The sequence below is a fragment of the Lichenostomus cassidix genome, chromosome 2, assembly GCF_008360975.1.
Source record: "Lichenostomus cassidix isolate B80296 chromosome 2, HeHo_3.0, whole genome shotgun sequence".
NCBI classification, from domain to species: Eukaryota; Metazoa; Chordata; class Aves; order Passeriformes; family Meliphagidae; genus Lichenostomus; species Lichenostomus cassidix.
The window spans coordinates 109946669-109962676 of NC_139482.1; the positions used below are offsets into that span (position 1 = coordinate 109946669).

General features: G+C 37.9%; 1 protein-coding gene across 2 annotated transcripts in view; it reads left to right on the plus strand.

Moving 5' to 3' along the window:
* SPIDR (scaffold protein involved in DNA repair) overlaps positions 1-16008 on the plus strand; it is a 196690-nt gene that overhangs the window by 166620 nt on the left and 14062 nt on the right. Inside the window, exons 11-14 of one of the 2 annotated variants that reach the window (XM_085052802.1) lie at positions 2692-2850; positions 12028-12115; positions 14457-14600; positions 14690-14749. In XM_085052802.1, coding sequence (XP_084908928.1) covers positions 2692-2850; positions 12028-12115; positions 14457-14600; positions 14690-14749 — 451 coding nt within the window. The remainder of the gene's footprint in view (positions 1-2691; positions 2851-12027; positions 12116-14456; positions 14601-14689; positions 14750-16008) is intronic. The other variant, XM_085052804.1, reaches the window with a different exon arrangement.

Genomic DNA, 16008 nt, shown 5'->3' on the forward strand with positions numbered 1-16008 from the left:
TCATGCATACTGTTTTAAAAGCACGGTGAAGCAGGGAGCATGTGTTTGTGAACTTCTCTTCATGGTGTTGATCAGGGATATTTCTCTTTTAGTCTGAAATTGGGCATCTGAAGGTTATTTGTGAAATTCTGACTTCCAAGTGAGTGAATGCATCCATTTCATTTTAAATGTGTGTTGCAGAGAAACTGTGACTACCTTTTGGACACTGTCAGAGCAAGTGTAGTAAGTGTAGTGTTTGCTCTTGTGTACAAACCTGACAGAGCAAAGGTGCTTGGAGTCTGATGCAATAGGTTCTGCTGCTCGGTTCTCCTTCAGATCCCAATAATCATGGACATGTTCCCAGTGTGATTGGGAACATTAGTGACAGAAGCCTCAAATGACACAGTTCTTCTCTGCATTGACCATGGTCTTAAGAGGACCATTCTTCCGTCATGCGACCTGAGATGTTGTGCTGCACACTCTGGACAGCTGGAGTGTGAGCTTCAAGGGAAATGCATCCTTGTCTAGAAGCAGTACTCCATGCAAATAGGAGTTTACTTCTACAGAGTTAATTTTCAATTAACTCAGATGATGTTGCTGATGATGATGATTTGGCTACGGTATTTTTTTGGTCAGATCAGTTTCCTGTCCTAGCCATTTATGTGCCTCCACAAAGGAATGGAAATCTGTGGCCAGGGATGCAGGGAATTGAGATTCCCATGTCTGACAGAAACCATCTCTTTGCTTGACTTAAAAGGACTTGGAAAATGCTCTTTTAGTGACTGATGTCTTCAGCACCAACCAAGCTAGTTTTATTTGGGCAATTAACATGTCCCAGAGGACTTAATATGACCCTGGTGCCAGCTAGTCTGAGACTTACTTGTGTTCAGTTATGTCTCACTACAGATATGAGAAATTCCAGTGATCAGTTAAGAGACTGCTGAACTGATCTGATCTGAGACACTAACTCAGTTGGCCCTTCTTGCTCCAAGATATGGAGGCCTAATTTTTCACAATTAACAGTCAACATTTTGTTAACATAGGCAAAACTCTTTGCTTTGTTTTCCCGGTTCCCCTCAATCTGATTTTCAGAAATGTCCAGAGAATATGAGCTCTGGTTTTCCAAACATAACAATATCACAGGGAGTTTCAGTCAAATCACTTAAACTCAGGGGAGTTCTTAACTGATTGCAGAGTCCTAACAGGGAAAGCAGCAGGCAAAAATACTTTTTCTAGTTTGTTTGGGGGTTTTTTCTGGTGATGCCTGTTTGTATAGGACCTTTGTAGCTAGGTATATGGGGAAAATATGGGAGTCTCTGTGTCCAGTCCCATCCCTCCCTGCTCCTTGAAACCAGCACCAGAATCTGAAAAATGAGGACCCTTAGCTAGTGTTTGCACAATTGCTAATGTCAGAGGGTTGCATCTTACATCAAATGCAGCCTTCTTAAGGGTCAAAGGCAAAGTTAGCAACTTCATAATGAGCAAGGAAAGTGTGATCAGTGGTCTTCCATGTGCCTACTTTTCCACATGAAGAAAATACATGCATTGCTTTAATGTAGGAGTTAATTTAATTTAAAATGTCTTTTATGAAGATACAATGGCTACTGTTGAATGCTTTCAGGGTGCATATATGATAGTTTGCTGGGAACAATGGTGCTGCTCAGGGGAGGGTAGTTTTGGCATGTACCTTTGAAATGAACTGAATTCTGCTGCCTAGTGCACCCCTGAGTTTAATTTGGAAATAAAGATGTGTGTGCTACCCTCAAAGGTAATTTTTATTTCCCTTTGAAAAGTTTCCATGCTTAACTGTCTCTTTCTGAGGCAATTAAAACAAATCTTGTAGACAGGGGCCTCCTTCCTCCAGCCCTACATGACTCATGCTATCGTGGCTGCTCATCTCAGGTGCAGAATCTTGTGAAATGCGTTTCTGACTATCTAAATGTATGACATCCACTGATTTTGCCTTATCTGTTATGACAGTACTATCTTCTCAAAATGCCATCGACTTGGTTAAGCAATACTTCCCAGCCCTACAGCCCCTACTTCCATAGATTTTAATCAAATTGTTTGTTTAGCAGGTTCTTTAATTACCTTCTTAAAATAGTTCCTCTGGACTTCATACCCAATACTGAATATACCTATCTCCAGTTCCCTTCCCTTTCCTTCCCTTTCCTTCCCTAGAAAAACTGATGTTTCACTCTTTTTTTGCATCCCGAAAACTCTTTTTTTCTTAAGTTTGAGAAAATGTAGTACTTGCTTTGCCATTCTCAGTGATTATTACTTGTGAAATATGTTGCTTTGCTTACTTCTAAGCAGAATTTTTATATTTATAAACACACACATATTTATGTTTCTGTCATTGTTCTCTCTTCATTGTAGAATTCACCTCAAGTAAGGCAAAAACTCAACTTTCTTTCTTTTTTAGTACACAAACCACATAGTACATAGCAGTTAATTCATCTAATCCCCAGTGCAAACCCTGTACTCTTTCAGTCATGCTTCTCTACTTCATGGCCCTGCTATGTCCTGAAAATGTACACGAGAAAACCTTTAATGATGTAGGGTTTGTTTATTGATACGTTACTTGATAGGATTTCTGCAGATACTGTAGAGGATAAGCCCTGTCCTGAAGTTTGTAGTATCATTTTCAGAATTTTACTCACTGGTTTGGTCTGAACAGATGCCAGGGAGTAATGGAGGAATGTTTTTCAGGTTGTGCCTCCTTGTCCAGGATGCCTATGGCATGTTCAGTGAAGTGCAGCTGCAGTCCCTGAGTTCCACAGTTGACATTGAGCAGTACTGCAGGAGATGGGAAGGAAAATCCTGCTGCTTAGCTGGAATGAAAATTCTGCAGAGAGCTACAAGAGCAAGGTGAGAACACCAAATGGGAGAACATATTGCTTGCTGTGGCAGGCAAAGATGATCTGCCTTTCTATTTATTTCTGTGACCAACATTCTTTGGAACAACTGAACCTGGCTCTGTTCAATCAAATGTCCTCATTGCCACTTTTGGAGCATCCAGCTGTGCTTGAGCCAACCATACTCCAAAATGAGTGTAAATAAGGTAATGCACAAATACACACTTAGCAGAGTAAGGAATTACTGTGTACAATATTTCATAAAAGATTTGTGTTTTCTTCCTCTTCAGTAGATTCAGGGACTTAAAAATATTAGTTCACCTCCCTTTCATTGCAGGACTTTTTACTGCACTGAGTTTTTCTACAGTGCTGCCCAGTATGGGTTGAAGTTTCAAGCACGGACTTTCCTTTAGTATATGAGAGCTTAATTCTGTTAGGTTTATATGGTTTTAGAAGCACAGTTTACATTTCTTAAAAAAAATAAATCTTGCAAATCTTAAAGCCATTCCTATTTTGGAATAAGAATGTCAACAACTTTATAGAAAAATCCCCCCAGGTAAGTAACCAATTGACTTATGGTACATCTCAGATTTTGCTTATTCTGTGATTCCTCTTACATTCTTCAAATAAAATACCTTTAGTCAAGAACAAAAATTAAATAGATCGATTATCTTACAGAGTATCTTTCTAAGGAAACTGATACAATGTTCTCATGGGGACCTATATAAATCTAATTAGATTGGTTCAGTTCTCAACATAATTTATTCTTACAAGCATCCGATCTAGATAAGCCTTTGCTATTAGAATGGCTATGATATTTCTGCTGACACTTTTTTTCCTGTTGAAAAATGCTGTTTCATCAAAACCAGAATGTTTCATGGAAACATTATCTATTTTGGAGACAGCTTTGTTGGGAAGACTTTTTCAGGTCCAGAGGGAGTGAATATTCTTTCTCTCATTCTCATTTCATGAAAACTTTGAGAAAGTCTCATTTTTGTTTCATATTGGAACAAGAACAAATTTCAAAGCCTTGAAATGTTTAGCAAAATGGAATTGTTGTTTTCCAGCCAGCCCTATTCAGTATGCTTTTCTTTTTATGTACTTGCAGTGTTAATTTTCAGGGCCTTTGGATTTCGAGCCTACTTGCATTTTTATGGATCTTTAATAACAAACACGTCTTCTTATTTAATTATTTTGTTGGCTTTTTTTTTCAAGTTACATTTTTTCCAAACAAATTAAATAATGGCTTTGGAATTCTGGATACAAATGAAGTTTTACAACTGGCTGCTGGTGCTTCCAGTACTCTGCCTAAATAATAAGAGACAGACTTCTTCTAATGTAAATTCTATTTCAAAGCAGCAGTAACTTACTTCTGGCTATTCTGAGGATGTTTAGAAGACACACTGCTGAAAATGCTGGTGGCTCAGCTGGAGCTGTGCTGGTGGTAACCCTGCCAGGGAACATTAAAAGAAAATGGGTATAGTGTAGCTTCGGGGACAGTGCAGTGGTTAAAACGTGATTTCATTGTACAAGATGGGTGGGTGGGGGAATTGTTCAGGGATTTATTTTCTTCTTAATTGTTTTAGCCTAAGTTCTGCTTTATAACTTTTTATTACTTTTAAGTGTTTGGGACGCATTCTAGGTGTGACAGAAACCACAGTAAAGCCATAGCTGAAATGAATATGAGGGAGTACTTATTCTAGGAGAGCATAATTAAGCTGTAGAACTCATTGCCACTGGATAAATGGATTTCCAGAGGCAGTGGTGGGCTCCCATCTGAGCACATGATGGGATGGATTTGCCTGTGAGTGCCCAACCTTGGCTTGCAGGACATGAGTGAGTAAGAACTATGTGGTCTGCCCTGCGAGAAAAACTGCTGCCCTTTTTTTTTTTTTTTTTTTTTTTTTTTTTTTTTGAGAAGACCAATTACTTTTTGGAAGGAGATGGCTTTTAAACTGTTTGTTTCCTGGAGCCTGACAGTGGCTTTTAAAGTGGATAAAAGGGAAGAAAATGTAGGAAATATGAGGGAAAAGTAATGACTTTTTTGTGTGTGTGCCTTTCAAGCACATGATCTGGAGAAAGCCAGGAATGGCTAATAAGATCCCGTATGTTCATGTTGTCCCACAGTCACATGGATTGTAATCAGAGACAGAGTGCTTCCTCAGTCCTTCTGTGGAACAGAAGAGATTTGCGCACAGATACAAGAGGTTCTCAAGCATTTTGCATCAATGGACCACTGTTATTGTTCAAAAAATTTTCCAGGCCATCATCCATCCTCATCATCAAGCATGTAACTGAAAGTGCTATTTGACATCATTCCAGTAAATGCAATTTTTAAATCATTGTTGTAGGCTGAAGTTTCATTTCAAGGACTAAAAGCCTATGAGCCTATTATAAAGTGTATTTTACACGCAGGGGAAAACCTGGATGAATGTGTTACTTGATCTTTGGAATGGACCTGTACTGTTAAGAAGTGCTAAAGAAACTGAGCACATTTCTTCTCTGATAAGAAAACACTTGTGTTCCAAGAGAAAAGTGGGATGAATAGTTACACAACCATGTCCTGTCTTGGTGATCAGTTCTGAAAAATTGGAATTATAGTATCCTTACGTAGAGAGAAACACTTTTAATGTTGAATATTGATTTTGAATATTCTTTAACAAGTAGTAGGGTCCTGTATAGGTCATTTGAAGGTCTCTTACTGATTTAGGTTCTTCAGAACAAGTCCTATACTCTACATAAAGCATACTCCCCTAAACCATCCCTGCAAGAAATCCTTCCCTTCACAGTCCAGTAAAGGAAGTGGTGTTTCCCTTTGCAGTCCAATTTATGGCAATCCTGTAAGACAGAAGGGCATGGCTGAGCTATGGCAGAGTTGCCGTGGCTTGCTCAGTATCTGATTTCCAGCAGTTCTTCCACTGTGCTTGTGAGGCTCTTGGGTAAGGTAGGAAGCAGCACTGTGACTGATTTTGTGTGGTTTTCTCTTTACCCTCTCGTTCATACTTGTCTCTTAGCCTTTCCTACAAGTATTCCCTGGACTGCACGCTTAGTATCAGCCAAAAAGAAGACAAAAATTGCAGTGGTTTAAAGGAAGAAGACTGAAAAATATTAGTTGAAAGGCTGCTGGTGGTGTTGGCTCCTTAGAGGCTCACATTCTCACCCTCACCCTCCCACTGCTTCAGTGTCAGCCTTAAATTCAGCCCCTTGAGGAAGAGGAAGTGAGATTTTGGGGCTGTGCTGCTAGAGGCAGGAATGCTGGTTGAGAATCTGTGTGCAGCACTGCTGATATGTCCCCCCCTGTTTGAATAGGTGCCAGGCATGTTTCAGGTGTATCAGGTATAACCAGTAACTAAATGGATGCAATTAGATGCAGGGACTGAGCACTCACTAAAATGCCTCAGGAGTAAATAACCTGTTCATTGTCATGGTTCCTGCTTCCTACCAGAAATTAATTTCAGTGAGCTGAGAAAATCTTTGTAGTTAGATACCTGTCTTTATCAACAAAAAATACTGGTTTCTTTTTTTTTAAGCCCTAGCTGGGGTTCCACACAGAATAATAATTTGGATTTTGACAATCTGTCTCTTTTTACCTGATTCCAAGTACTGAGTTGTTTTACTGCTGACTATAGCAGATGTACCTCCTTCTTCTCTTTATGGTTTCTTCTATGTTAGAAATATGAAGATTTTCTCTGCAGAAAGATGACAGCAATTTAAAAATGGAGGGGGGAGGAAGAACAGGAAGAACACAGGGTGTCAGTACAAATTTTGGCCCTAAACTGAAAAAATGCTTAATAAGCTTCAAAAGAAGAGGCAACTGCTGCATGGAGAGTGCTAAAATCCACACTTGTGTTGGACAGGCTAAAACACTTTGAAGGATACATCAACTCATAAGCTTTGGCATTTGAGCCAACATTTAATTCATGGCAGGCTGTATTATCTGTTGCATTTTCCTCTACAGTAAGCAGGCTCTGAATATTGAGTTCATCAGCCAGTGCTATGTTTTTCTGAAAAATTTCTGCATTTTCAAATAAATGGCTTCTGTTGTTTGTCGTTCTAAACTTTCAAATGTTAGGCACTGAAATGTGAAATCCCCCTGTATGTTTGCAGTGGTCACTCTTGTGCCTGAGGGTTTTCATTTTTTTCCCCCTTTTTTATTTAAATCACATACTTCTCTGCCCTGTATTTCACTCCTTTTATTTCCTCTACTCTTCACTGTACATTCTCTCTTCATTTTGCTTTGCCCTCAGAAGTGAGGACCACTGCTAACTGCTGCACAAGTGTTTCAACTGCTAGACATTGACAGGAAATGTAATAGTAAGAGCTCTCTGCAGAGCAAGGAGGTCATAACTTCCTTCCTTTGGTTTTCCCTCCTCCAAAAAGACTGCCATCTGAAAGATCCACCTACATCTCTGAGTTTTGAGGTCCTGAAACTCTTCAGTAATTGCTGTGGTTAAAAGTTGAGTTTCATTTAAAGCGTGATTGCAGTAATCACATTGAAGTTTTGAATATTGAATATAAAAAATATTTTTTATTGATTTCTATGGCTGCTTTTGTATCAGAAATGAACTTCTTTATTTCCTGAATTTTCTATTAATTAATAAACATGAACTGCTGCTTGTATTTTAGTGCTTCTGTCATTAATCTATTTAGTAGGCAGCATTGGAGAATAACATAGGCATACCCATATTGAATATCCGTATTGAATTCAGTGGTTTAATGTAGTAAATGCAATTTCTAATGCACTACATAAAATTGAGTTATTAAAGTATGTAAATCTTTCAACAAAATAATTTCATATATCTAAAAACTTAGGGGGAAAAAAGGTCAGCAGCCCTTCTTCCCTGTTTGTATTTTGACAAAGATGTTGGTTTAGTAGGCTCTGATTTTTACTTTGTGATTTTGCTGCTTTTATTACTCAAGTCTAAGAAAATGTGGTGTTGCATAGCTTGTGCACTGCAAGACCTTAGTAGGTCAGTTAAAGGGAGAGAGAGAGCCTGCAGTATCAGCTTTATATTTGAATTGCTTGTCCCCTGACAGTTGAAGCTTATGCAGTCTAGGTGATTATTAAGGAATTTCTTCGTTTTGCACAGAGGACTAGGAATTGCTTTATTTTTGAGTTCTTAATAATTGAGACTGACACTGCCAAAGAAAACTGTTTTGTTTTAGACAAAAATTTAAGAAGTAGGAGAGGAGGAAGCAGAGAAGTGCCAAGTCCTGAGTCCTCAGAGCAAATGTTGGAAGATGTTGGAAGAGAATCCTAGCATCTTTCTGTTCCTTGCTGTAAACCTTACACAGTGTTCCTTTTCTCCCTGTTTGTCTGCCTTCTTTTCTCTGATATTGCTGGTGTTTTCTCTCTCTAGTAATTTTCCCCTGAGCCTGTTATGATTATTAAAGTTGAAAAATCCCCCAAACTGTCAGCTGCATGTTAAATTTGGATCAGGCACGGCACACACAAAGTTCTTGGACCAGAACTGTAGCTGAAACTTCATGCTGGTGAGAGAAATAAAAAAAATCTTCTTATTAAGTTATGAAATAAGTTGTCAGGTCAGAATCAGTGAAATGCAGTTTTGAAAAATCAGAATTTGAAGTTGTTTGACTTTTGAAACACAGCTTGTAGTATGAAAGAAATGGAATTTCCACAGGATCAGACATGTTATGATAGTGTAAGTACTGGTTTATCAGTCGTGTATTCAGCCTGTTTAACAGTTTTGTAGCTTTGAAATTCTCTGCCTGATCTCTGGGTACACAGCAGGCAGTTTGCATTTGTGGATACAGAGGAAACATATACTGACATTTAGCAAGGAAAGTTTAAGTTGAGAGTAATGTCTTTTGGGGACGTTGGATGATAAAAATAAATAAGCACAGTTAAAAAATTATTCTGCAAATTATATGTATGTACATGCACACAGATACATAAAAATCTCATTATATATAAGCAAAGCTTGAAGATCTTGATTTACAGAAGAGAGGCATACCTGCCTGTCATAAGTCCATATTTCTGTGGAAATCTTTACTATAATACTCCACTGGAGTAACTGGTAGTCTTATTGTGTTGTGTTATACCGTGGAAAAAATACATACTTAGGATGAAACAATTTTTTTTTTTTTACCAAATATAGATTTAAGTGTGGCATGGAAAGTAGAGAGTTGAGTCTACCATTTAGAATCTGATAGATGATTTTTTTCCTTCTCTACCTAAGGATTCAGTCTTTTTTTCAAAGAAGAATTATAGAGTACTACAATAGAGCTGTAGTCTCTGAAGTAAAAAAAAAAAAAAGGCTATTCAAAATAATTTACATGTTCTTTTTTCTTTTTGATCCTTGAGTCTGTTTCTTCTCATGTTTTGTTCTGCTTTTCCTTTCTTAGAAGTCTCTCCTTTTGTCATGAAAATAGTTCGGGTTTTTTTTTTTAATAGCTAGTGATTTCACTCACAGAGCAAAATGTTAACATTTTTATTTTTATTTCTGTAGCCAGGGAGGCTCTATATGCACATGGGTGCTAACCATGTCACTTCACTGTAGCACAGAGCCAGCTGTTCATCTCTTGTCCTGACTCTACAGCTGGAGAAGGCTACACATATTGAATAAACGACACCCATTGTTCAAATCAGATTGAACTGGAGTTGGAGTGTTACTTGGCCAATAAAGAGAATGAATTTTATTCTTTCTGTGAGGATAATAATTTTCTACAGAGGAGAGCACAACGTCTTTGTCATTTCCCCACTGTCAGTGCCTCCACTTCATTCTCCCTTCTGCTAAGTTCCTTAAGTGTGAAGGGAGAATTAACTTTCCTGGAGGTGTGTAAGTGGTGGAGCAAGAGGGGAGCTCCCCACCAGAGACGCTGACTGATGGAGTGAGAGCTCCAGGAGAGAAAATCCCAACTCATAGGCAAGGATCACAGCAGGATGTGATTTGGAACTTGCTAATCCTTTGGTTTGTCCCTGCCCTTGGCCTGACTGGTGTCAAAGAAATGATGGGGCCAAGATGTTCAGGAGACTTAGCCACACAGCACTGATCCTCTGCCTGCTTGCTAGCAAATCTTGTCATTTGCTATTAATTAAGTGCTCCTGGTTCAAGGAGTAGATGGCCTTCTCCAAAAGGACACAAAGAATAGAAGAAAATGTACCATATGTCTTAGATATTTTGACACAGGGTAACAAGTTAGAAGTGAGCTAAAGAAGAAAGGACAACTTCATGTCCTTTGTGAACACTTTAAAATGCATATGAGGGATCAGTGTAAGGTCTGTGTGAAGATGTGAACATCCAACAAACAACGTGGCTTAGTTGCTGTAGATTGATAAATATGCAGTCTCTGTACACACACAGAGTTTGTGGTGTGTTCATATCCATTCCCCGACCTTGTGCTGTGGCTTGTGTGAGGAAAGCCACTTATGTAAGTGCCTGAGTTGTGCAGGAGGCTGTGCTCTCCTTTTGTAGCTCTCCTTTTTCATCTCCCAGTTAGCAAGACCAGTTAGTTCCCCTGGGCATTGGCCTTCCTTGTGTTGGATCTCATTCTGTACAATGCAAAACAGAAAATCTCAGGGATTCAACAAGTGATCAGTTTGCTGTAAAGTATCTTTAATGCCTAAGAAATGTTGCTTTGTGTGTTGTAATGTCATCACTGTTAAAAAACCAAAAACAAACAAAATAAAACAAAACAACAACAAAAAAAAAACCCAACCAAAAAAAAGCCTCCAGCCACCAAAACCACCCCAGTCTCTCTCCTTTACAGACTTGGGGATGATGCCATGTAATTCAGGAAGTCCATTTCTGTAAAAGAGCAGCACATTTGTGTCCCTGTTAATTTGTGTGGAGAGCACAACTAGAGGTAGAAATGTTGTCTTTTTAGTCTGCCAGCTTGTTACCTGAGTTTTATTCCACAAGATCTGCTCTGAGATTTACAGGCATAATCTTCTTGCAGTGCTGGTCCAAAGGCACCACTATTAACACTGAATCACAGGCAGTGAAAAAACATGCTGAGAAGTTCTCTGTAGACACACAGAGTCTAAGGATCCAGAGAAGGACTAAGGAAATGCAGAAATAAATAAGCTTAAGCAGAAGTGAGCTAAAAGCAGAACTTTAAAAGGAAAGTTTCCATGACCCCTTGAAGAGAAGCAGCATATTGCAATGTGCTTCGGCACTGTAAACAGGGTGTGTGGTTTCCTTCTAAACAGTTGGTTTTAGAAGCTAATGCTACTTTTAACAAGTTTTGGACTTCATTTTGTAGAGTTCTGTCAGAAACAGTGGTTTCCTTAATTGGAGGAATGGACAGCTTGTTCTTGGAGACAGTGTGGGGTTAAAATCCAGATCTCTGTGCTTCAACTGCAGTGAGCAGAGAACTGGGACAAGATAACTCAGAGCTTTAACTCAAAAATGCATGACTCTTCAAGTTGATTATCTGTAGCTATTTCCCCTCCCTCAGCTACTCCTGCCTGTCCAGCAAAGATGCTCTATTTACTCACAAGGCAGCCACTGAACTGCTGCAGAGTGCTGTTTTCTGTGTTAAAGAGTTGTCAACATACTACCTTAGGGTGCTGGGCTGTTCATTTTGTTTGTTTTTTAAATCAAAAATGTGAGACTTGCAAAATGAATAAATACAAATCATAACTAAGTGAGCAGCTGTGTAGGAAGGAGATTGTTCTCTGCACATGTACTTAACATTAAAAAATCTTGCCTGTTTTTTCTCTGTATCTGATAATTGCTAACTTTCCTGAAAGCAGTTACAATCAGCTGTCAACAACAACAAAAAAGCTACCAAAAAACCCACACACACAATACCCCCCTCCAAAAAAAGAAGAAATTAAAATGTTAGAAGCAAAACTTTTTAATAGTTGAATATCTAAAAACTGTTTTTTAAAAGAAGTTGTCCTGATATCTGTGTCCTTCCCAAGCTACCATTTACCCCAGTTCCCCTGAATTCTGTCGTGTAGCAAGCTGTTTGTGGCAAAGGATTAAACATGACTTGCTTGTCACTGGATGTGATACATCCCTTCCCTCCCTCTCCACCCTGCAGCAGAAACGATGGAGATTTAACTAGACTGAATCAAAACCAGCTTCCAGAAAACAAATATGTTTTTAAATTGTTTTCATAATCGTGCAGTGGTTTAGATTATATTTCTTAATGAATCTTTTTAATACAATGTGTACCACTGGAAAACATTTTTAACCTGATTTTATTGGTCTCTTTGAAGGGCATTAGGACTGTTTAGTCTGATAGACAGTCTGTGGCCTCCAGTAATGCCTATAAAAGTTCATGGACAAAGTCAAGAGCCTGAAATGGTAAGTTTTGTTATTATAAGTATGAATATTTTCAGTCACAACTAGTATTTTTGGTGGTGGTATAATCATGTTTACTTTGGAAATCAAGATTCTCTCCTTTTTACTTACCAAGTTTTGTTTTACTGATTCTGACAACCTCCCAGGCTAACCTGAAGCCCTCTGGATCAGCAACATCTTTCCAAAATGATGCAATTAGCCCCTTACTAATGCTCTAGAGCTAAAATGATAAGACGTTCAGACAAATTCTTCTTCTCTTCTCCTTGCAGGAGTAAAGAGTTACTAGGTGTCATGGAACCTGCTGACAAATCTATGTATAAGGATATTAACTCATTCTTTAGAAGCACTTTTCAGCCTTAGGTTCAAAAGCACTTTTCTGAGGATTAACTTCTGTGAAAACAGACTGACTGTTGGAATCAGGTCTGTTACTAGTTAGGATGACTTTAACCAATACTTGTTTCATGTGAAGTCAGAAGGATGAACAGAGAAGTAATTACTAAAAATTAATTAATGTTTCTTTGATTTTAAGGGGTGGGGAAGTACAGACATGGATTTATGTTATTATATATTTGCAAAGCTAAAAATCCATCTGTAATTTTACTTCAGTTAGCTTTTGTCTTTGAAAAGGAGTTCTGTCATATCAAGTCATTTTGGTAATATGAGAACATTTGAGAAGCTTCTGGATGGCTAAGTGCTTGGGCTTGGGTTTTCCTGCTGTTCTTGTATAGGCTGTTCCTTAGGGAAGAAGTGTGTGGTATTAAAATTTTGTTTTAGACCAAAAGAGTCAATGTGGGAAAAAGAAAAAAAAAAAAAGAAGAAAAAAAGAGAGAGCTGGAAATAAACAAGTTTCAAAACCAGGGAATATTGAAGATAGATATTGCTAGTTGTTTCTAATGTTCAGGAACCTTTTCTCTGCAATGTAGAGTGTTCTTTTCATTGTCCAGGGGTTTATATTGAAGAATAAAAAACTCAGACCTCAGTTATAAATAAAATCAAGATTGAAACTAGGTGAAATAGCTATGCTCTCTTTGACTCTTCCTTTCATCTAGACATTTTGGAATTTGCAGAGCAGTGGATGGGTTTGTGCATTAAAATAATGTGGGCATCAGAATGGGCATATCTATGGCTCAGACAAAGCTCTTAAATGTTGCTTAGCGTTGTTATGGCTCATGTTATTTCTTCTTTTTTTCTATTTTATTAGCAATCTAAAAATGGGGGAACCTTTCCATAATAACATGATTTACACTTCTGTAATGGGTTTTTTAATAGTAATTCCGCAAAGAATCACAGCTTGCATTCTGATGCTATACATTTTTGGCTGGGTGGAGTTCTTTCAATTGAGATGCATTTTTCTTGATACAAAAAGTATTGTTTTATGCACAGTTTTATGGAAGCAGCTTTATACACAGGTACATAAATAATATTGCCAGCATGATGATAATATTGTTGGGAAGAGATTTGTGGAACTGATTTCTTTTGAGCCATATCTATATTCAAATACCTTCTTCAATGCTGTCAAACAGAGTTTGGGTATCAGCTTCCTTTGCTTTTATTTTTCTTTAAGCAGATTCTTTTTAGTGGGTGGGCAAAAATCTTTAACAGATTCACATTTCTTCTATTAAATTAAATGTTTTATTAACAACAAACGTTGCTAAAAGAATATTTTGCCATATTTGCTATAAAAATTATCTTCTAGCATTGTCTTTTCTTTTCTGAGAAGTCTTTCCAGCTTTGGACTTCTCTAAGTAGTGATTGATAAAGTTGTTACGTCATGGTACTTTTTAAGGGGAAAAGAAAAATCTGGCATACCCCAAAGAGAGCAGTTCTTGCAGCTCTTGCATTCCTGTTCTTCATTATCTCCTTGTGCTGTCCTGGATTTAATTTGGCAGCTTTAAAACTTCGGCAGCTGTTTACTATCACAAAAACCCACCCACATGCAAAAGTCCCCAAATCTCAGAAAAGCTATGGATTTAAAAAAAAAAAAAAGAAGAATCTACGCATTCCTACCACGTAATAAAAATACGCAAAACAACAAAAAGCACCTTGAAATAGTCACTGTGTTTGCCAAGTGTGCCAAGTTATGAGTTGTTTTTTTGATGAGGGTCAATGTCAGATTATGGAAAGAATGACACACACGGGCTGATTTCACTTATAACTTGTGAATGTTGGTTTATTAACTCAACTTCTACATCAGAGTCCTTGTTATTAACCATATAATTTTGTTTCCCCATCCATCTTAAAATGTAAATTGTTTTGTTCATTTTTACTATTATTGTGAAACTTGACTGGCCAAATTAAAGTGCCTTTTTTATAGTCACATTTCTTTTTCTTATTTTTTTAATAGATGACAACTAATCTTCCTCCTCCCAGCTTCTGTTATGTTCTTACTGTTCAGTCTGGTGAAATACATGTGGAAGTGGATGAGGGAGAACAGATTTCTAATTTGTACCAGCCACCAGCTGTTCATGGTCTGAAGGAAATTCTTCGGGTAATCTGCTTTACAAATCAGATAACAAATACTTTTTACCACTGGATTTCTGGTATCATGGATGTCTCATTCCCTATTTCTGTTTTCAGTTCAGCGGTTGTTACAAGCGGTGTAGCTTCTGGGCCCAAGTGCTCTATCAAAGGCTGCAGGTAATCTTTTTGTTTAACAGTGAATTCATAAAATTAAGTCAGCATAATGTTTATGTGAAGAAGCATTCATCTTGTTTAGGGGTAACCCAAATTTCAGGATTATTTTCAGGAGTTTTATGGGCAGAATTATCACCATGTCTAAAATGCTTGTGAACAGGTAAAACGAGCTGCATCTCCAGTTTTAATGCCATTCAGTCTAGAAAGCTAATTATTACTGCATAAATTGCTGTCTAACCAGAGATAATACTGCACCCTGGAGAGGGAGCTTGCAAGAAGTTAGTTAAGGCTCAATTTATAGCTGAATTCTATCCTTAGGGACATAGCAAGAAGCTCCCAGTCAGTTGGATGTTGGGGGATAGAGTGGAACAGATGATGGTTATATAAAAATACAGTTTTGCTCTTTTCATGCAAGTGTGTGGGTGATTTTCATTGACTTCCATAGAAGCCCCTCAGGCAAATACAGCTTTTATGGTCCAGTAAGCAGTATAAGGGAGGAACTCTTAGGTAAATACATCTGCCATCCATACTATGCCGGAAAGCTTACAATTATGTTTTATTTGTTTCTGAATGATGCTACGATGTTCTTTCAAAATGTTGCAAACTCCCTTAGTAGTTAAAGGAATTTTTTGTTGCTGATTTATTTATTTTTTCCTGGCGACTGGATCCTCAGTACAGCCAGCACTGAATTCTAGCGGAGAATAATTTGCAATTGTCCATCAGCTCCACAAGAAACAAAGTGTGAATCAAAGCATATGAACCAAAGACAAAGAAATTCCAGAACGGCCTGCAAAATAGCTGGAGATGCTTCCCACAAGTTTGAGACATAAATTTAATTTAGGTCTTGCCCTTTTGCTTCAAAAGCCAATGAGTTATGATTTAATTTTTAGGCAGGGAGTACTTTTAACTACCAAGATGAGGGGTATCTCTTGTATTTTCTCCATGCTAACAGAGCATTTGCAAACATGAAATTAGGGCTAGCTGGATGGGATCTTTAGTGTGCCAGCAGAAAGATGGACACATACATGCGTCAATTCCTATTTCCAAGAAACGTCTTCTAGTGAAAAATGAAATAAAATTGCAGACTAGGGGCATCCTAGCCAAACATTTTTGAATTCAGGAATGTCTACATCTGAAATTCTGATGTGGGTTATCAGTGTTCTTGTGTAAATGCACTTCGTCACTGAATTAGAGAAAAGATGAAGCATGCAGGAACAGATGTGGTTTTGAAGAAGGGGATATTGAGTAGCAGAAAAAAAGGT